Genomic DNA, 21871 nt, shown 5'->3' on the forward strand with positions numbered 1-21871 from the left:
AATTGAGGGGTGAGAAGTGTTAATAAATGAGTTGAGAGTTGATAACTGCTAATGAAGCTATAGATGAGGTGGTTACCTGAAATTTACCCTAAAATGTTAATAGGTGCTTAACTGTAAAGAAATTTTGTATATAAAATTTTCTCATAAAAGGCAGAGTTTCAGGGCGAATAAAAGAAAAATAACATTTGATGGATGAAGCACTATATTAAGAAGAAAGAACTGGAAAGGGACACATTACATATCAGACAGCTCTGCAAAAAAGTTCATCATAATAAGATAAAAGCAGCAGGTCAGCAGCTCCTCTCGTGGTTAGAGTAAGAGAGCAGTATTAATAATTTAATATCAAATATGACGAGGGAGATGATTAGAGATTTGAGAGCTCCCATGTAATCTCATGCTTCCCCATATGATAGTGACGTCTCATACACTAAAAATCCCAGATTTTTTCAGAACCATGATCTCTTGTCCTTTTGATTTATTCATCTAGTGTGTGTAGTATGTTTGGTTTTTAGGTGTCAAGATCCTGGGTATTACCGTCTATGTGCAAGAACTGCAATAAAAATGGTTCAGATATCATAACCACAGGATTGATGATATCAATTCGTGAAAATCATTCATATAATATAGGCATTTGATAAACACCTTATAAAGGAAAATCTTACACATAGGTACATGTGAATACAATGATACATGTACATGAACATTTACACCTATAAACACAAACGTAGACTAACATTGATGCTTGGGCACATACCAAGGGCTTGTTGCTATTGGGGAAAAAATTGCAAAAGTGTTTTCTAACTCAAAAGAAAGCCATTTCATGGGAGCCACATGCAGAATATACAGATAGTCAAAATAATTGTCAACAAGTCAGATATAAAACTCACGTATCACTGACAAATCTCCACTTTTCAATGTCTAATGCATCCATGCCAACATAAACGAACAGGAACACCTCAGCAATAAATGACAAAGTTGCAAAAGCATGCCTGAAAAAAGATTGTTTAAGAAAAAAGTTATTGGCTGAAACAATACTTATTTATCATATGAGTTAATGAAACAGTAATATCTGTTCTTCAAGCATGCAAAAAGTCAACATACTTGGTGGTAATTCTTGAACTCTCTGTCACATTATGCCAGGTATAGTGAGACATCACTATCCCACAAAAGAACACTGTAAGAATACCGCTTAGATCTAATAACTGCAATGAAATTAAGCTTCGTTAATATCTCTGAGGGCATGCAACCCTAAAAAATAAAGAAAATTCTAAAACTTGTCTGGTGTTATTTGAGAAGATTATCACCTCAGCCAGCATATATGAAAGGTAAGCCATGAGCATCATAAGCGCGACTTCACGATCAGTAGAATGCCTGTGGTTAAACAATGCGTTATTGGCAGTTTGCAGTGATTTCAGAAGATGCAGATGCCTTTGTAGCACAATGACCTTTTCTTCAATAAACTACTATACCTGATAACTGTTAGGGTAAGTTATCTCCTGCTTTGCAAATTTCACATTTTGGACAATTTTGCCCTTATGTACTCTATACATGTTCTACATTATCCATATGAACTTTGTTGGATGATAGATATAAATAAGGAAGTTTAGACTTTTTACCCAATTAACATCGTTCGCAAAAATTTCCAAAATTTCATGGAAATATTCTGACATTTTGAAAATGCATGGTTTCTCTACTAAGAAAAGTTTATGGTAGCTTTGTGCAAAACCCCAAAAGTTATGGCAGTTTTGTGGAATTTAACTCTTTAATTTAAAAACAGCAAGGAAGAGTGTTTTATCATTATTTGTTCTTTTGCCTCTAAACCTCCCTAAACTCTTTTAAGGGATGGAACGTATCCATATCTGAGTTACAAACATTGACCAAGTCAACTATTCTCAATTGAGAGAATAGTGGGGAAGTGGGTTGTTGAGAGAATTTCTCTCAAGATGCAGTAATTGAGGGGGTGGAGATGATGAGTAACATCTTTAAATAGTGCAGTCTTCTCTTGAGAAGATACAACACAAAAAATAATCCCTGTTTTATCACGCAGCCCCCTAAAAAAAATTACATCATTCTTCCCTTCTTCTTTATTTTCGCACACTGGTATCAAAGCAGCCTTGTTATCTGATCCCACTTTATTTAATTCGTATAGAGACGTGTCTTCACTTTTTTTCTCCTCAAACTTTTTTCACGAGGTCTTGATTTTCGTGTCAGTGCAGTACAGGAAAGACAAATTGTTTTCAATTTCTGTTCCAATGCAATTTTTTTAAACAAGTAATTGAGAACCAGACTTGATCCCACGTGAAACACCATTCAGGTCACATCAAAATTTTTAAAGCTTTTCTCTCTTCTTGCAAAGCGAACTTTGTCCACTCATTCGGGTCATATATCGAAGTTTTTTTTCTTTTAAGCTTTTCCCCCTCTCTCTATCGTGAGTTTGTCCAATACTTTGAGTCACATCAAAGTTTTTTTAACATCCATCAAGAAACAATTTTAGTCATTTTTAAAAAAAATGACTCATTACTTTCTTATTTCTGATTTCAAATCCAAGAAGAAAGCTCTCAAACTACAGCCTCCGATCCAGACCCTATCACAACTAAATCTCGCTGCCGTAGACCAGATCTTAGTTCAATTAGATCAATCTGGAACAGAACCATACTTGATCCAATCATCTTCAAGTCAGATTAGACAGTTAGTTCTCCAATCAACTCCACTAGGCGAAGAGCTTGCACGAACCGGAGTCGACTTCTTTCACTTAGACCTAATCAGTTCTTCGCAGTCATGTTCTTCAAATTTATTTAATATTTTTTTAACATTATTCTATTTTTTTAGTATATCTGTCTATATATCAACCTTATACATTTTAAATTGAAAATTAGTTTTTGTTCTCTACCAAATGGCTAGTAGCTCTCCTTTGATTGAGAAAAGTAGGTCTTTTTGGCTTCATAATTCCATTATCCTTTCTCTACGCAACCCAGGGCTTTCACTGACTCGAACAGAGTCGAACCTTCACTGCCTTTCCTCGGCTCACTTCCCTTTAAGAGTGGGGAATCAAGTGAAAGAAGAGTCAAAAGACTAAGATCAGAGAAGAGTCAAAAGACTAAGATCAGTCTATTGCTACTTACGATGATAAAGAAAGAGTTATTGGCTTTCTTCCCCTTTGAACTTCACTATCTGGCATCACAGCCTATTCCAACAACGTGCCAAGCTCTAAAGGAATCGCCTTTCTTTTCTCTAGCCTTTTCGCTTCCGCTCCTACTTTGTAAGCAAGTTTAGTCCCTTCTTCCCTTGCTACTGACTTTGACTTGTTCTATCAGAACTAGGAAAAACTTGTCAAGTGGAAGAATGGTTAAAAAATAGAATATGGTTGGATATAGACAAATATACTAAAACTAATTTTCAATTTAAAATGTATAAGGTTGATATATAGATAAATATACTAAAAATAGAATATGGTTAAAAAATATTAAATAAATTTGAAGAACCTGACTACGAAAAACTGATTAGGTCCAATGGAAGAAGTCGACTCCTGTTCGTGCAAGCTCTTCGCCTAGTGGAGTTGATCGGAGAACTAACTGTCTAATCTGACTTGAAGATGATTGGATCAAGTATGGTTCTGCTCCAGATTGATCTAATTGGACTGAGATCTGGTCCACGACAGCGAGATTTGGTTATGATAGGGTCTGGATCAGAGGCTGCAATTTGAGAGCTTTCTTCATGGATTTGAAATTAGAAATAAGAAAGTAATGGGTCCTTTTTTTTTTAATGACTAAAGCTGTTTCTTGAAGGATGTTAAAAAAAACTTTGATGTGACTCAAAGTATTGGACAAATTCACGGTAGAGAGGGGGGGAAAAGCTTAAAAGAAAATAAAAAAACTTCGATATATGACCCGAATGAGTGGACAAAGTCACTTTGCGAAGAGAGAGAAAAGCTTAAAAAATTTGATGTGACCTGAATGGTGTTTCACGTGGGAGCAAGTCTGGTTCTTAATTACTTGTTTAGAAAAACTACCTTGGGAACAGAAATTGAAAACAATTTGCCTTTCATATACTACACTGACACGAAAATCAAGACTTCGTGAGAAAAGTTTGAGGAGAAAAAAATGAAGACACGTCTCTATACGAATTAAATGAAGTGGGATCGGATAACGAGGCTGCTCTGATACTAGTGTGCGAAAACAGAGAAGAAGGGAAGAATGATGTGATTTCTTTTGAGGGGGCTCCGGTGATAGAATAGGGATTGTTTTTTCTATGTTGTATCTTCTCAAGAGAAGACTGCACTATTTAAAGAGCCTACCCATCATCTCTACCCCCTCAATTACTGCCTCTTGAGAGAGATTCTCTCAACAACCCACTTCCCCACTATTCTCTCAACTGAGAATAGTTGATGTGGTCACACAAGACCAAGTCAAGATAACATTGTGAAGCTCTGAACTAAGGCTCATTGCAAAGAACAATCTAAAATCTCAATCCCATTTAACAAACAAGTTAGGGCAACTAGAAAAGTAAGTTAGTAACAATTACATCTCTAGTTCTATGTGCAACCAAAGTATAAACCACGAACCTGCCAAAGTATAATTTTTTTATGATGTAGGCACTGAGCAATCCAGTCTGCAAATGAGACAGTTTATCAGCCAATATACATTGAATAGAAAAGAGAGGGAGGACCAGCTTGTTCCTTGTAATCTAGCAGTAGATAAAGAACTTACACATGCTCCCAACAGGGTACTGGATACAAATAAATAAAAGAAGTTTCCGACAAACTTCAGTCCCACACCAGCATCAATATGTACAAGATCAAAGTTCTGGATTGCATTGAAAAGCACCACTGATGTGGCATCATTGACAACACCCTCACCAAAAACCAAACTATACAGCAGAGGAGTCTCGTCCTGATTAAGAACCTATATGGAAGTAAAAGCTTTTTTATTATATCGAAATTTTCTTTAGAAGTTACAATAATGCTAGTAATTCTCAATATTGGCAAACCTGCAAGGTGCAAACAGAATCTGTTGCAGAAAAGATAGCCCCAATCGCTGCAAATATACACATATACACAGAAAGGCTGAGGAAAATACTTAGGAAATTACGTGCATTGACAAAAAAACGAGAACTGTTTGCAAATAAAAGAAAGACAGCACAAGTAATGAGTAGGCAATTTACCAAGAAAATCTCGCAAATAAATGAAAGACAGAACAAGTAATGAGTAGATAATTTACCAAGCAAATCTCGCAAATAAATGAAAGACAGCACAAGTTATGAGTAGATAATTTACCAAGAAAATCACCAAGCTCCAAACCACCTATGTCCATTTTCTTGAAGACTTCGACTGCACCTGTTTCCACATGAAAAATACACACGAGTTGGGAGAAAAGGTCAAAAATTGATATCAAATAATGTACAAGGAAAAGCAAACTTTACATGCAGTCATATATGGGAAACAGAAAGGCTAAGAGATTTTTTCTGCACTATACCGTCACAAAAAATTCACATATTGAGATGTGGGCCAACATTATATAAGATTATTGACACTCCATCTCAAATAGGATATCTACACCTAACAAGAAATATTGAGTATCTACTATCAATTGAAACCCAAATGCTTTCAATTGATGCATCTGTGACTACAATACACCTCATAGATCTCTTTATTAATTTTTTGGATTTTAGAACATGAAAAGCATTTAATGTAGAAATTTATAAGCAATTGCAACTCTTCATATGAAGCATGGTCTGATGTAACAGCATCCAACTTTCTGCCCTTTACTTTTAGTTGCCTACTTGTAACTCACTTCCTTGCTTCCTAAGTTTCAAGAACGGACGAAATTATCTTTGTTGTCCAGAGTACATTTGGTGCAAAACTTCACCAACCCAAATAAGTAAAACCAACTGATGATCGCTTTTATTGTTCCATTCAGCATTGTTCATCGCACATAGGGACGGACCTACGTCCTATGTTGTGGGGGCACGTGCCCCCGCAAACATGGTAAATTTTTTTGCTAAGTAGCTACATTTTTACACAGTGCCCCCCATAAGATTTATAGTGGTGCCCCCAAGGACCCCAACCCAACTATCATTTAAGTTCAACCCACAAATATTTAAGCCCAATACTCCATGTTCATTCAAAATTCTCTACCTATCCATTTAGCACAAGTGTACAACAAGCCAATATCCCCAGGAATGTTATTTCAGCCCAATAAACTTGAGCTATCCCTCTTAACTTCTTTTATTCTTTGTATCCAACTCAAATTTTCCCGCCAAAATAAAAAACGGTTCCTCCCAATGAAAACAAAAGAAAATCGCTGGTCCTAGGGCTTTGAAAACGCTGGTGCTCAGTCAGAGCGAAGGATTTTAGGGCTTAATTGAGAAGAAAAGAAGGGTCTAGGGCTTCATCTCAGGGAGGATTTTCTTTGCAGACTTGCACGTTTGAGTTTTTCTAAACAACTAGCTTTGAAATTGAGGAATTTTCTTGATATTCAACACCATATAATGAAAAAATTTATATGCTTAGATGATCTTTGTGATTATTGCACAATAAGTTTCCCTGTTCTTTATATATGTATGTATGTATGTGTATGTATGTATATATGTGTGTGTGTGTGTGTGTGTGTGTGTGTGTGTATTCTTTTGCCCCCATAGGAAAAAATTTCTGTATCCATCCCTGATGGCACACCACCTGTTATTGTCATTAACTGGTCACAGCTGCTTCATCACCCAAAACAGAACTTTGTTGAGGAAAAGATGTTCATATTAACTTTTCACAGTTATCCTTTTATCGTTACCACAGCATCCAACCTAAGTTGCGGTTTAGCAAACCTTTAGAAGATATTTCAGCAAGCAGAAAATATGTTTCTGTTACTTAGTGAACTCTATTTGCCTGGTAACAAGGAGCTTGTATCATAATTAGTCATGTCCAAGTTATGCCATGCACAAACAGAATCACGTTCTTATGAATCTAATGAATCATTGTCAGAATCAAGCTATAGTAAGTTTATATCAGGTTGCAACTTTTTCCATTCTCAGCAAATTCATTTGGAAGAGAGAATTTTCCAATAGGAACACATTCCTATAAGGAATCTGAAACCCAACAGCTTTCTTGTCAAGATGTTGTCAGGTAATAATAGGAAAATATTTCACAAACTATACTTTACAACTCATTTCTTTAGGTAAGAATTTATCAGCATCTGATTAGGTAGATAAAATTTATTCAAAATGCTAAAGTTGAAATCTTACCAAAAGAAATTATGGCAAAGGAGATAAGAGTACCAACTGCACCAAAGAGCATAATTGTCATGAAATTGCGGAAAAATTGCTTCTTTTTTACTTGAAACCTGATTAAAGAAAAAAAAACCTTCAAGAAAATATTAAATAATCAACAGATATTAAGATGTAGCTTGTAACACCACATCCAGCACGTTGCAACTTTGCATGAATAGCTAGAAGACATATGACCCAAATTAATATTGCATGAATTTTTTTTATTATTACTAGTATAATCTAATATACAACTGCAATTAAGGTTCCTTTTATTTAAAAGTGCAAGTCAAAAATATCTAGAGGATTGAATGCTTAGCTCACCCAAGTAATTTTTTTTTTACTATGAGGTGTCCACGTGAATCATCATGAACAATATGATAGCTGTGAGGTGTCCAGGTGAATCATCATGAGAAATTATGATAACAATGAGGTGTCCAGGTGAATCATCATGAAAATTATGATAACCATGAGGTGCCCATGTGAATCATCATGATAACTATGAGGTGTCCAGGTGAATCATCATGATAAGAATAAAAAAATACAAAAATCAACTAAAGCCATGACTATATATAGGGGTCTTGGTTAGGCTAACTACCACACCAAATCGAGAAAACAAGAAAAAGAAAAAAGGGAAAGGAGGTATACATATAGAAGTGAAGCTCTAATAGAATAAGTACAAGAATACAAAAAGGGTGAGGTTATCCAATATAATATGGTTATGAAATATGCAACGTTTCCCTTCCTTTCATTTATTTTGTCATTGACTTGTTATGATAGTTTGAGACAATGTTGAAAATAGCGATAACGTATAGCGTAACGTTTACCTCCGGTTAGGTTACAATAGCGATAACGCATAGCGTAACGTAGGTTAAATAATTTATTATTATTTAAATAATTTATAGATATATAACATTCAAAATAAAAAATATGAATAATCATCGTAATTTTCAATTTCACAAATCAATATATCATCACAATTTCACACCAAATCAACCATGTTTGCCTTAACAATCAATCCAAAAGCATAAAATACTTCAAGTTCAAAACCAAAAAGGATCCAATGATCCATAAACTATGAAGTATGAAATTATTAGGTTGGGTTGGAATCCATGAAAAAGGAGTGAAAATGGGAAGGGGAGGCGGAACTGCGGGCGGCGTGAAAAAGGCGGCGTGAAAAGGGAGTGAAAAGGGGAAAGGGAGGCGGAGCTGCGGGCGGCATGAAAAAGGCGTGAAAAGGGGAAGGGGAGGTGGAAAATAACCTAAGTTATAACTCAATCACAGCCGTTCATTTCTTTTAAAAGCAATCTAAGCCATTGACAAAATAACCTAAGTTATAAAATGTTACGCCGTTACGTTACGTAACTTACGTTATAGCTAAAATAACCTACGTTATTTTGTCTTTGCGTTATTTTCAAACGTTACGTAACGTTAAGCTAACGTTACGTTACGTTAAGCGTTATTTTGCGTTACGAAACGCGTTATTTTCAACACTGGTTTGAGCAAGCTCCTCGATTATACATTATCCTCCTTCAGTGCTGTCCTTAATTCATTTTATCTATAAGATAATAGTCAAGTGAGATTATCTAGTATAATATACTTTCTATGCAAAAGTTATTTTCTCATGTAGTTATTTGTTAATTGCACGTTATATTTTTTATGCATGTTTTTCTGTTGAAACATGCCCATGCTTCAAACTTTTTAAATTAGTCATTGCAATTTACTCCTAAGAATAACTATTCTATTAGTTTCACTTAGATATGAAGAACTAAGGTACCAAGTCTTTGATCTTAAATGGATTTTTATCCACTTAGTTTATGCAAACTATATATATAATTTTGGCATTTCCTAAAGCGTAACTGCGTACCCACATTTTTTTTATTTGGTTCAACATATAAAGTTTAATACGATCATATTTTTACTCTTATGAACCTATCATTTCAGTATTACCTTAAATTCTCTGCTACGCTTTGAAATAGAATAAGTTTAAAACTAATTTTACCTCTATATATAAATAATTAAGATTATAATTGTTGGTTTCAAATAAATTCATTAGTTTGTGCATACATATTGCCTACAACATCAGTGCCACACTTATTGATTGATAACACTGAAATGGATCCGTCAGTGTTAAATGGGTAAATTAATCATTATTGATTGATCGGCATATTCTGGATTATACAAGGCTTACGCCTTAAATTGCTAATCATTATTGATTGATCGGCATATATCTGGATTATGCAAGGCTTATGCCTTAAATTGTTATCGTTATTGCTATCATTTTATCGTGAATGGAGACAAAAGTTAAAGTGGACACTGAGAAACTATATTCTATATATTGTTATTTATTCTCACTATTGATTAAGTTTGAATTTTTCTTGGTTACTGACTGTCCATTATTTTACTAAATCTCACTATATAATATATTGGTAATCTCACTGGGCTAGTGTAGCTCATTATTTGATTAATTCAATTTTTTCCAGATAAAGAGGGAGCATAAGTAGAGGACCTTTTCTAGAAAAAAAATCGGGCTAAAGTTTGTAAATTGACTTGTAAATAGCTAGAGAAGAGGAGCATGTTATGTAATATATATATATATATATATATATATATTTCGTGGTTAACATTGCATAGTTTTTATCTTAAGCCTCACACTCTAATTTTAGAACCCGTGTGTAATAACTCTATTTTGGGGTTTGACATAGCTAATGGAAAATCATCCAGTAATATGAGGCAAGTACAAGCAGCCACAACATTGACTATGACCAATTTTCAAATTTCGTTATAAAGCTCAAGTTTACGGCTCTCCTAATAGAAGTTTTAGAAAATGAAAAAGAAGACACATTAAAAGCCAGCTGTATATATAGTTGTCAAACAAGCCTTTGTCAACCATATTATTAAAGAAGTTCACGCATTTAAGGTGAAAACCCTATAACAGATGGCACGCCCTATCCCACACTAAGGGCTTCTTTGGTTTGCTGCAAATGTAATCACAATGCAATTGTAGGTGTAGGTTTTTTTTACTGCAGTTTTAGATGCAATTGTTTGTGGATGTACTAGATATCAATATTTTTGGGTTTGGTTCCAACTGGACTTACAATTTAACCCCTTCTATATCTTAAAAGTTGTAACTACAGCTTATGTCTAAGCATGTGTAGGTTGTTAGTGCCAACTAAAACTTTTATACAATTATAGTGTACTAGCATGTACTTCTCATAGGCTCGTAGTGAGACAAACCATTACAACTACATGAATTAGTCGTACTGAACAAATTGTTTACAGTAGTCACATTTGTTTTCTTCTCCTTTTTTTTTATACTAGTATAGTGCACGTGCATTGCACGTGGACATATTTGTTTTATGTTCTAATACTTTACACAATTCATTATTTAATTAATGGAAGAGTTTCATTTTGAATGTAATTATAACAACATTTGACGCACGTGGACATATTTGCTTTATGTTCTAATACTTTACACAATTTATTATTTAATTAATGAAAGAGTTTCATTTTGAATGTAATTATAACAATATTTGAGGACTTATTTGTAATTTTCTTACAATTTAGAACATATACTTCTTTCAATATTCTTAAGATTTAAGTTTTGACCTAGATAGGGGTTTATCTGTAAAAAATTATAAAATTTCAGTATTTTTCTATAAATATATGGAATTTCAATGGTCTTTGTGAAAATTATGAAGATCCATGGTTGTTTGTGGAAAAATTCAGGGTTATTTTTTTAACATTGGCAAATCATGGAATACCCAAAAGATACAATTTTTTTAATCTTAAAATAGTGCATCTAATCTTTACTATATACTACTTTATGCACTATACTACCATGGATCTTCAAATTATTAAATAATGAATTGTGTAAAGTATTAGTATAGTGCACGTGCGTTGGTTCTAAATTCTTTTGGTTCCATTTGGTTCTATATAGTATATCCATGGTAGTATAGTGCACAAAGTATAGTATATCCAAACGATACAAACAATTTAGCATATTTACAAACATGCCTAGGAGTTGGAAACCAATTTACATGCTAAGGCAAAAACATATATGAAGATGGAAGGGGAAAAAACCAATTAGTTTATAACTGAAATAGCTGCAGATTTTGATAAAATACAGGACTGCCTTCTTTGTCGGCTTCACCAGTTTTTTCTTTGCTCTCTAAATTATTACACCGATGCTTCCATTACCATCTCCTCATTCAATTCGATTGCACTCCACCAGTAATGTTACCATTGGCACACTCATACTTCTTGCGGTTTGTAAGTGATGTAGTTATGTCTCCTTGCTTTTCAATATGAATAAATTTTGATTAAAAATTAGAATTTTGGTTAGAGAAATTTGATAAGATTCTATAGTAATTTATAGTGATTTATGGAAGATGAATAGTTGTAACGTTTTTCATTAATAGTGTGTAATGTCAAGACTTAGTGAGGAAATGTTATAATAGTAATTTATAGTGATTTATGGAAGATGAATAGTTATAACGTTTTTTATTATTAGTGTGTAATGTCAAGATTTAGTGGGAGAATGTTATTAGTGGGTGGTTAAATGAAAATTTGATGCTAATAAATAGGGAGGTTATGAAAATTTAAGTATGTATATATATCTTAATATATGCATGTATGGATGTGCTAGAGATGTATGCATGTATGTATTTCGAAGGGTATTTTTGGAAGAAATGTTTTAACATGGCAACACACTTTTATAATAGTATTAGATGATTAGATTACAGTGCTTCATTTAAAAATTGTCTTGAGTAAAAACATAAATGATGTATTCCAACAACAAACATTGCATAAACATATAAAAGATACGAGCTCTTCCCATTTTACCTGATTTCTTTTCACTCTTTCTAAATGATTATTTACTGCTAACCTTAGTGGCTAATAGCAGATCAAATATCTCCATGCTGAATAAACTTCTCTTTTGCAATAAACACTACAATTTAACTTCCTTTAAGATTGCTCATCAGATGAAGCTTTATGTAGCTCAACAGTACATAAATAAAGTCCTCAAAAGAAACTGCAAGCTAAGCCATAAGTCTCAAAAAACCATCTCTACTAAAAGAATGCCACCAAACAAGTAGTTGTGATTCTTATTCTTATTCTCAATGTTGGGATTTAGCCTTGTATTTTAGCCCAGAAGACAAACAATGAGTATTCGCCGACGTCGGGAGGATGAGATCGTCGGTGATTTTAGCCCAGAAGATAAAACGTCGAGAGGATGAGATTGTCGGTGATGGGAAGAGATTGGCGAGGAAAAGGACAGCGGCGAGGAAGAGGACATCGGCGAGGAGGAGGGCATCGAGGGGGAAAGAGAGTCAGAGGAGATGAGTGTTGCCGACTTGCTGGAGGAGGAGAGAAACCCTAGGTCCACCTTGAGATTTGGGGGGTGGGGGATCCTAAAATTTGGAGGCGGAAATTGAAATGAGGAGAAACCCTAGATAAGTTAGCTATTTATATGAGGTGATATTTTGTAAATAAAAGTTTGGATGGGTCATGAGTGATATTTGCAATAAATTTAACAAATAGTACTAAAATATAAAAGGTTATCGAATAGTTAATAAACAATCGAATTAAATATATCTTTGGTTAAATTCTATTCGTTTATAAGCCGAATACTAAAAATTATTCATTTAATATTAAATGAACAGCCGAAGAATTTGACCGAATCCCTAGACGAATAATACTTGAACTATTTATTAATTATTTGGTTCACTTCCACCCTTACTTTTGGCTCTATTCTCTAACCCTAAATCTGGAAGACCCATATTTATAGGGGTGAACCCGAATACAAAACACAACGGGAATCCTAAGCAAACAAATTTCATAAAATACACAATCAGTGTTCTGATAGACGCCTGTGCACCGCCTATCATGTTCCATAAATTCCAGATAATATTAGACGCCTATCAGCACCGTCTGAGACTGTGCTATTATCAACCTAACAGAACTAGACACCAGAGTCATCATCTATTGATTGTCTATCTACAATATCCAGTGATTATGCGAAATGCTGATTTCCGCTATCCTCTCTTGCGGAACCCTCTTTCTAGCCTTCCCCATCTGCTAGTTGCCTCGGTCCAACTGCATAACAAGGCGGTCGCACAGCTGGCATAATAGGTTCTACCTTCTTCCCATCTAGTGGTGCCACACCGGCATACGATTTCCGGGAAGAACTCTCACCAGATGCTGTTGACGAGTCGGAGGTGTAAACACCTATTCCTGGGCCACATCTTTTCCCATGCGGGGCCAATAACTATGAAAGAGATGCGAGTGGACCAACACATAGCTTCAAGCGAAAAAGCTACCATAGTAGTCTCGGTATGCCTTTGTCTGATTCCTCACTTGATTTGAGCGCCACATCGTGGTGAGATTTTGTTTTAGGTTGAGATTAGGGTTTTGAAGCTGATGTTAAACGAATATTCGCCGACGTCCGGAGGTGACAAGAATGTTATGTTTCTGATGTTATGACTGTGATCTTAGACAATCTCTTCCGTCGTCAACAGTCTCCTTCTCCGCTCGAATCTCATTGTCCCCCTTAGCCTCCGACAATCTCTTCCGCCGTCAACCGCTCTCTGCCCCCTCCGAGTCTAGAAATTCCCCCTCCGGCGTGTCCTCGACCTCCCCAACCTACCACCCTTTCAACAAATTGTAAGATAAAACTTAAAATTTTTCATTTTTCTTGATTTTGACTTGAATTAGTTGCTAATCGAATGTTCGCGAATAGTTACCAAACACGTACAAAACGAAGCAAATTCGAATTCTAAATATTATTTGAGTCGAATTTGAACACGAATACGAATAGTGCTATTTGAGCCGAATTCGAATTCGAACAAGGCACTATGCGTTCAGATTCAATTTGTTTCCACCCCTAGCCAAAAGAGAGTTGCATATTGTAAAAAAGTTGTAGATAAGTAACAAAAGATGAAAAGAGAGAACTCGAAGATTTGTGATGATCTTTTGGTGGATTGGAGAGGGTTCTTGCGGGTTTCTTGAGGAACGAAAGAAAGGCCAAAACTTGTATAATCTATGATATAAAGAATACTTAAACCTCTTCCCATGGACGTAGGTGATTGTCAAACCACGTAAATCTCATGTATTTGCATGTGATAACTTTTCTGCGTGGGAAACAACGAGATTTCACTATTACGAAGTAGATTGATTGTCCTAATTAGAAGGAGCAGATTTAACTGGGAGATCCGAACACGGCACCAATTTAGAACACTTACTTCACCTCAAAGTAAAGCAAAAGAATCATCAAATTAGATCTGTGAAGCCAGGCAATTTTTATTTCAATAACTACCCACATAAATCTGACATCAGAATCAAAGCTCATGTTGCAATAAAACCAACCGGCCAAACTAATTAGATGATGTTGAAGGTCTCTTGCATTACACCAAAACTCTAAAGTTGTGAAGGGGACATAAGCTGAGCATCCTTTGTCTGAATTGGATCCTAGACTCATCCAACACTATCCTTTTCCAGCCTGTTTTTAAATTCATGGCTAGTGGAAATTGGCCATGGGTTGCTTTAACACCAAGACAAAGGTCTCTTCCACTATACCCACACTTTGAAATTATGGCATGGGTCAAGGGTAATGATTTTATACTCTAAGAAGTAACATGCCTTTAACTCATGGCAAATGGGATTTAAACCAGGGTTCCTCCAATTACCATGTTAAATATTTTCCACTGTACAAAAACTCTGCAGCTATGCAGAGGGTTGAGAGTTATGATTATCCAAACTCTGAAATTCTTCTATTCTAAAGAAATAAATGCTAGCAACCACTGAAAATTAAGGCCCCAACCTTACCCATTGGCCATTACTCATACCTCTCTCAAATTAATTAAGCACGAGAATAAATACGTACGAATCCAACAAAACCCATCAAACTTAACCGGAAAAAAAACTTTCTTGAGTCCAAAAAATTTACCCGGCATTAAATATAATTGGCGGCAGCAGATAAGTAAAGAAGAGGTCCTCACTGAACACCAGAATATGAGAGCTCTTCCCCTTTGTAGTAAGCAAAATCACCACACCAGCGCACAAACCCTACATTAAAATAAATAAATAAGCAAATTCCCCCAAAATTCTAACTTCATTACATTTTCCATACAAAATTTAAATCACACGGATGGAAATTTCTCAAAACTCACAATGATCAGAGCGGTAATTGACTCGTTCATCCATCGATTCTCCTCCAGCAAATGCCCGATCACGATGCAAGCGCATAGGAGAGCGACGAAGAGGTTGATCGAGACAACCGACGCGTAGTCCGACGTCGACGACACGATCCCTAGACGAACCAAGTGAGCCCCGAGATCGAGTCCCATGGCAAGATTCCACCTTTTTTTCCGGCCAAAAAAAATGGGGGGAAGTTGCGAGCGGAGGAGGAGAAATATGATAAGATCGAGATCGCGAGCTGCTGATTGTTAAAGCGAAGCTTATCACATGAAATCAAATTAAAAAAAATAGCTGCTTCTTTCTATTTTATTTTTTCGGAGGAAAAATCTCCTGTAGAATCTCGTCGCCAGGCTTTATCGTGGCCCCGTGGAACTCAGAGAGCCGGGAGACACGTGGCGTTTTACGGTTTGTTCTTTCGGTGTTCGGTGTTTTGGGTAGCAGCGGATGGGAATTTGGCAGGGCGCGGGGGGCGGCTGTTTTAAAATTGTTTTTATTTATTAGTTTCTGATCGCTGTCGCCTGAAACTTTGCACGGGTTGCGCAGCAAGGGCCGTTGAATCTGATGTCATTTAGGAGAGACAGATAATTTGCTTTTACGACGGTCACGGATCTTAATTGAAATTCTAAAAAAATATATAACAAAATATTATTTTGTTTCATGATTGATCTCATGAATATTGAATCTAAAAAAGTGCTTTTATATATATATTTCGGCATGTTATCTTGGAATAAATGACTTTTCACTGTTATCTAGTAATTTATATCTGGATAAATTGAATTATCATGATCCAATGCATTAATATCTATGAATTATGAACGCAATTCATCTAGTAATAAGAATATTTTAGGGCATCACCAGGGGATGCTTGGATTTTTTTTGGTAAACCATGTGACATCTACAATATTACAAAAATTTACGGTCCAACTAGACCTTCCAACTAAAATAATACTACCCAAAATGAAGCATTTTGGTGGGAATTATCTAGAGGATGTCATCTTAGATTTTTGGTTGCCACATCAGTTCGCTATTTGCCCAAACAAATAAAGTAAACAGGGTCTATTGTTAGGATTCTAAATTATCTTTAATTGATCATTTATTGCTATAATTATCCATAATTATCTTTATCTATGAAAAAGAACACTAATAAAGTTTAATCATAAGTTTTTATATTTCATTTCTATAATTAATTAGATTGTAACGGTAAAAAGAAAAAGAAAAACTAATATAATTTGGCAATTTCACAACAATGTCTCAAAAAAATTTTAATGATTTGGCAATTTTATCAATTAAAAAGAATTTATTATCAAAGCTTGAATATAAAAATTTAATTAGTAACTTTGCATCTCAAAAAGCCAGAAAATCAAATTTTATATAAAATCTATTTTTTTAAAAAACTAATATTTAATTTTTAAAAAACTATTAAGGCCCTAAATATCTTTCTCTGCCTACAACCTCAAAAATGCTTGAGACGGCCCTGAAAGTAGAAGCTATAATATCGTTATAGCTTGGTAATTATAATTACTTTCGAGCAAACAAACAGACCCTTAATACGGCAATCAAAGAAACTATTTTTTATTTTTTTATTTTGTGTGGCGTACAGGGGACATGTCGCTGTTTCAAGGTGGCGTACCTGACTAATGAAGAGGCATCGCTTAGGTGTCACGGTATTACTTAAGATTCATCGCATTATTAAGACAACAGCACGTCTACTCGTGATTAGCCTATCATTTGTCTCATGATTCCGGAGCCTGCAGGGTTTTTTTTTTTTTTTTTTTGCGTCACCCCATTTGGTGCGCGCATTGATCCGCGCGAACCCAGTTTTGGGGGCTCCTCGAGATCAGGTGCGGGAATGGGCGAACAGCGAACAGCAAGCGAGGTGGGGGGGGGGGGGGGTTTGACCGTCGGGTTGCTTTGGAGCAGCGTGTCGTACCCGACTCGCACGAAGTTGTGGTGGTAAAACTCGCCTTCGTTTTATCAGAGTAGGGCCTGATATTTTGGGCTTATTCCAAACTTGGGTCCAACCACGTGACTCTAATCCGCACCCGTCCCCGTCAGAGGTGTCGTCTACAGCTTGGTTAGTGTGGGCCGGGCGTAGATCAGCTTATGTTGACCATGTGTCGTTTGGTTCGGTGTAACTGTAGTCGTAGGCAATTGAGATATTTTGGTTATTATTAATAACATATCTTTTTTGACTACAGTAATCCCGATTTTAAATGCTATAATATTTTTTTGATTTTTTTGGATTTGCTACAGTATCCCGCTCTGCTACCGTGCTTTTTAAAATGTAATTTTTCATAAAAAATGCTACAACATCCTGCCTCTTATTATCACAATAATAACGCTACAGTAAATGATATTGTAAGCATTACTGTAGTATGAGGTGTCGTCTACCGCTTGATTAGTGTGGGCCAGGCATAGATCAACTTATTTTGGTCAGGTGTCGTTTGGTTCGGTGTAACTGCAGTTGTAGGCAATTGAGATATTTTGGTTATTAATATTAGCTTATGTAAGCTTGCGATATGAAAGGCCACGAGTTCAGTTGCATGGCTTGCGATGTGAAAGGATTGGTCTGGAATAAAATAGGTTTAGATCGTGATCAACACTGAATCTAATCTAATCCCTTAATTAACTAGCTAATCTCTCTTATCCACACCATTAAACTATGCAGAGGACAAAAGCATGTTAGTTTTCTCTGCTTCTAAAGTGTTTCAACTTTTTATGGGAACACGTGATCAAGACATGTGACAATTTGAATACAAAATTAAGTTAGAACTTGCTTGTAAAGCTAAGATATCTTACTCTATAGTTTGAAACTTGGTTTGGCCAAGATAATAGACCGTGATTTCTCCAACTAACCTGAGCCATGTACTATGAGGGCGAGAACTCCAGAGAAGTGTAGAATTCTCTAGAAGCGTGTGGAATCCTCTAGAACATTTAATAAAGAGAGTTAGAGAGCCTCTTTGAGAGAGAAGTGAGATAGCTTGAGAGTCCTAATCCTCGAGCTCGAGCGAGCGACACGTAAATGCACACGTTGAGGGAAACGCAGCACTTGATTGGTCAGTGGGGACTGATTAATGATTACTCATGCTAATTAACACCGTGTCCTTTGTTTGCTTAATTATAGTCTACATGATATATACCAACGGTCTCAATATCATCATCAATTAATAGAACTAGCTAGTTGGATGATCACGCAAAATTTCCCCATCATGCATAAACAAAGTAGGGACACGTCAGACGACACAGTGCGCCAAACGTCTAAATCAATTGACTGGTGATTAATTAATTTCCAATACGGTCAAAAAATTAATCCAAGCTATAGCGTTAGTTGTTGTACCTTAACTATCACCTTTTTGGGCAGTCAATTGGATTTATTTGGACGCTTGGTGGCGATAAATTAAATGTCATAATCCCAGCCAAAAGTGGAGGGGGGAGGAGGCAAAGTGTCCACTCTTTAATTACTGGACCTTTCTTTAAAAAAAAGGAAAAATAATCTAGATAATAAATTGTACTTACACTTCAAACTACACCTTGATCATGAGCCAAGGGATTGATTATGTGGGTGGGAAATAGTTTTTAGAACGTGAATGACACGCGCGTCCCTTAATTAAAATTTAGATTAATCCTCACCAATAAACAATGTAAAAGTAAAAAAGCACAACAAAAAAACCCGGGGAGCATGTTGTTGTTTTTTCCCCCCCTCCCTATTATCTAAAGTATTTCTACTTAACGGAAACATGTGAAGATAAAATACATGTGACATCGGAACAGAAATAAAGTTAGAATTTGCTTGGGATGTGTCTTTGATTATTTATATAACTTCAAGAGAATTAGATAGGGTTAGAGATCTTTCATGATTAGGAGATTGAGTCTCATCATGACTAGGAGTTTGAATGTTATTCTAATTAGAAAGTTAGGTTAGAGATATGGTTTTTGTTTCCCTATATATATTCTTCTATTATTGGAGGAAAAACCAAGGAGAAGTGAGAGAGCCAATATTCTTGTAATCTAAGGTTAGCAGAGGGTGTAGGCTGATTCAAGAATATTGTGCAAGATGCGAGGGTTTCATGGTCTTTATCTATGCAAAAGATTACAATATTGGGAGAGGGGTTTTGCAGTCTTTATACGTTCAAACGATTGTAAGCAATGGTTTTTGGAGGGAACATGAGAGTTGATTATGTATGTGAGATTAAGAGATTGAGAGAAAAGAGTTGAATGGTTTATCTTGTAGTTCTCCCTCGTACATAGTGGATTTCTCGTATTGTTGCCCCGTGAATGTAAGTCGAAGTTGGTCGACTAAACCACGTAAATCTCGGTGTGATTGCGATTGTTTTCTATCTTGTTGGTTATGGGTTGACTTTCGAGTTGCGGAGATCGTAGTATGCGGGGAGACTAAAATTCCCCAACAAGTGGTATCAGGACCATGATGATGGATCCGGGAGCGAGTTCGCAAGATATATAGACGTCGTACAAAAGTGAAGATCGGCGGTGTTATAAGAATCAATATGAAGAAAAAGAAAAAAAAAGGAGGTATTGTAGTGGCGGGAACACTATAGCAACGAGAACACTGTTTGGGTGAGGGTTTGGTTAAAAAATTATTAAATTAAATCCGACGGTGTAGATTAATTTGTCTTCTGATCGAGAGTTTGGAGGCGGATTTCGATGATCCAGGAGTTGATTCTTAAGTTTTGGAGGGCTCTGAACGTGATAGGAGGTCTGATTTTTCAAATTATGCTCAGATTAGTCAGAAAGTGTAGAAAAGTTCTAATAGTGATGGCGAGACAAATCTGATGGCAGATAGGAAAAACAAGTATGCGACGAATGAGACTGGTGTAGAGAATTAGACGTGATTCTAGCAGTAGAGTTGTCAACATATAATTATTCAAAATAATCATGGGAGCAAGAGTTGGTTGGTCTATAGACTCTAGGAGGACAGTGCCAGATTAGGTGGAGCTTGCAAGCAGGCACGACTGAGTGATACACATGCTAATGAAGATTGTGGCATTAGACCTGAAGACGATGAGTGCTCATATTTGGTCCAAACCAAGTGATGGAGGAGATAGAGGTATTCGGCTCGTAGTGTGGAGTAAGAAAGGTACACCGATATAGTTTGAGACGAGCGATGCAAGTGGAGCACAAGGACAACAAGCAGGGGGAGGCTATTGTCAGGCTCAAGTTGGGAGGAGAAGCATGATTGATTTGCTTCTAATGTTAGAGATGACGAAAATCTCTTGGTGCACGCAAGAGAGATGGAGGCGATGAAAGTGAGGGTCATAGGGGCATCCAGTTGGAATACATGTGTTCTGATTAGGAGTGCGGGTGAGGCAAAGTTTCAAGACGATAATGATATATCTTCAAGGAAGTTTGGGAATCAAATCCAAGGTGGAGAATGTTGGGATGTGTTTTTGATTCTTTATATAACTTCATGAGAATTAGATAAGGGTTAGAGATCTTTCATGATTAGGAGATTGAGTCTCATCATGACTAGGAGTTTAAATGCTATTCTAATTATAAAATTAGGCTAGAGATAGGGTTTTGATTTCCCTATATATATTCTTCTATTGTTGGAGGAAAAACCAAGGAGAAGGGGAAAGCCAATATTCTTTTAATCTAGAGTTAGCAGAGGGCGTAGGCTGATTCAAGAATATTGTGCAAGAGGCGAGGGTTTCGTGGTCTTTATCCATGCAAAAGATTACAATATTGGGAGAGAGTTTTGCAGTCTTTATCCGTTCAAAAGATTGTAAGCAGTGGGTTTTGGAGAGAACATGAGAGTTAATTATGTATGTGAGGTTGAGAGATTGAGAGACGAGAGTTAAGTCGTTCCTTTTGTAGTTCTCCCTGATACATAGTGAATTTCCTGGATGTAGGTTGAAGTTGGTCGTACTGAACCATGTAAATCTCGGTGTTCTTTCTTCTTAATTGTGGTTATTTTCTATCTTGTTTATTGTGGGTTAGCTTCCGAATTGTGGAGATCGTAGTACGCGAGGAGACTAAAATTCCCCAACACTTGTCTTAGATTATTTATAGTCTACATATCAATAATCTGAAAATCATCACTCTAGTGTATATTACGTTGAACTAATGAGAACCGTACATTGATTTCTCCACCATAAACAAAGTAGGGACATATAAGAGGACAATGCACTAAGGTTGCGGACCACTAAATAAGACAAAGCACCCCAAAATGACTGGTGATTTCCAACACGTACGGTCCAAAATTAATGGGTCCAACTATTCATACTCCCAAACAGTAATTTTGGGGGTGTGTGAGGACTAAATTGCCCTTCTCCCAAATCAAAACAGGCCAAGTCCATTCCAGAAACACCCTCAACATCAAAAGGGCATTTTCGGCAGGGCCCGGGCCCGGGCACGACCGGGCCGGGCCCAGGCCGGGTCCGGGCTCCGGGCTTTTTGGACACCC

General features: G+C 36.2%; 1 protein-coding gene across 1 annotated transcript in view; it reads right to left on the reverse strand.

Annotated features, from left to right (window-relative positions):
• LOC109843070 (sodium/hydrogen exchanger 2-like) overlaps positions 1–15772 on the reverse strand; it is a 19506-nt gene extending 3734 nt beyond the window's left edge. Inside the window, exons 1-10 of the mRNA XM_020412002.1 lie at positions 15423–15772; positions 15200–15318; positions 7231–7328; positions 5273–5332; positions 4987–5033; positions 4707–4901; positions 4562–4608; positions 1305–1371; positions 1102–1202; positions 888–989 (exon numbers count right to left, since the gene is read on the reverse strand). Coding sequence (XP_020267591.1) covers positions 888–989; positions 1102–1202; positions 1305–1371; positions 4562–4608; positions 4707–4901; positions 4987–5033; positions 5273–5332; positions 7231–7328; positions 15200–15318; positions 15423–15599 — 1013 coding nt within the window. The 5' untranslated portion in view covers positions 15600–15772. The remainder of the gene's footprint in view (positions 1–887; positions 990–1101; positions 1203–1304; positions 1372–4561; positions 4609–4706; positions 4902–4986; positions 5034–5272; positions 5333–7230; positions 7329–15199; positions 15319–15422) is intronic.

The sequence above is a fragment of the Asparagus officinalis genome, chromosome 5 (genome assembly GCF_001876935.1).
Source record: "Asparagus officinalis chromosome 5, Aspof.V1, whole genome shotgun sequence".
NCBI classification, from domain to species: Eukaryota; Viridiplantae; Streptophyta; class Magnoliopsida; order Asparagales; family Asparagaceae; genus Asparagus; species Asparagus officinalis.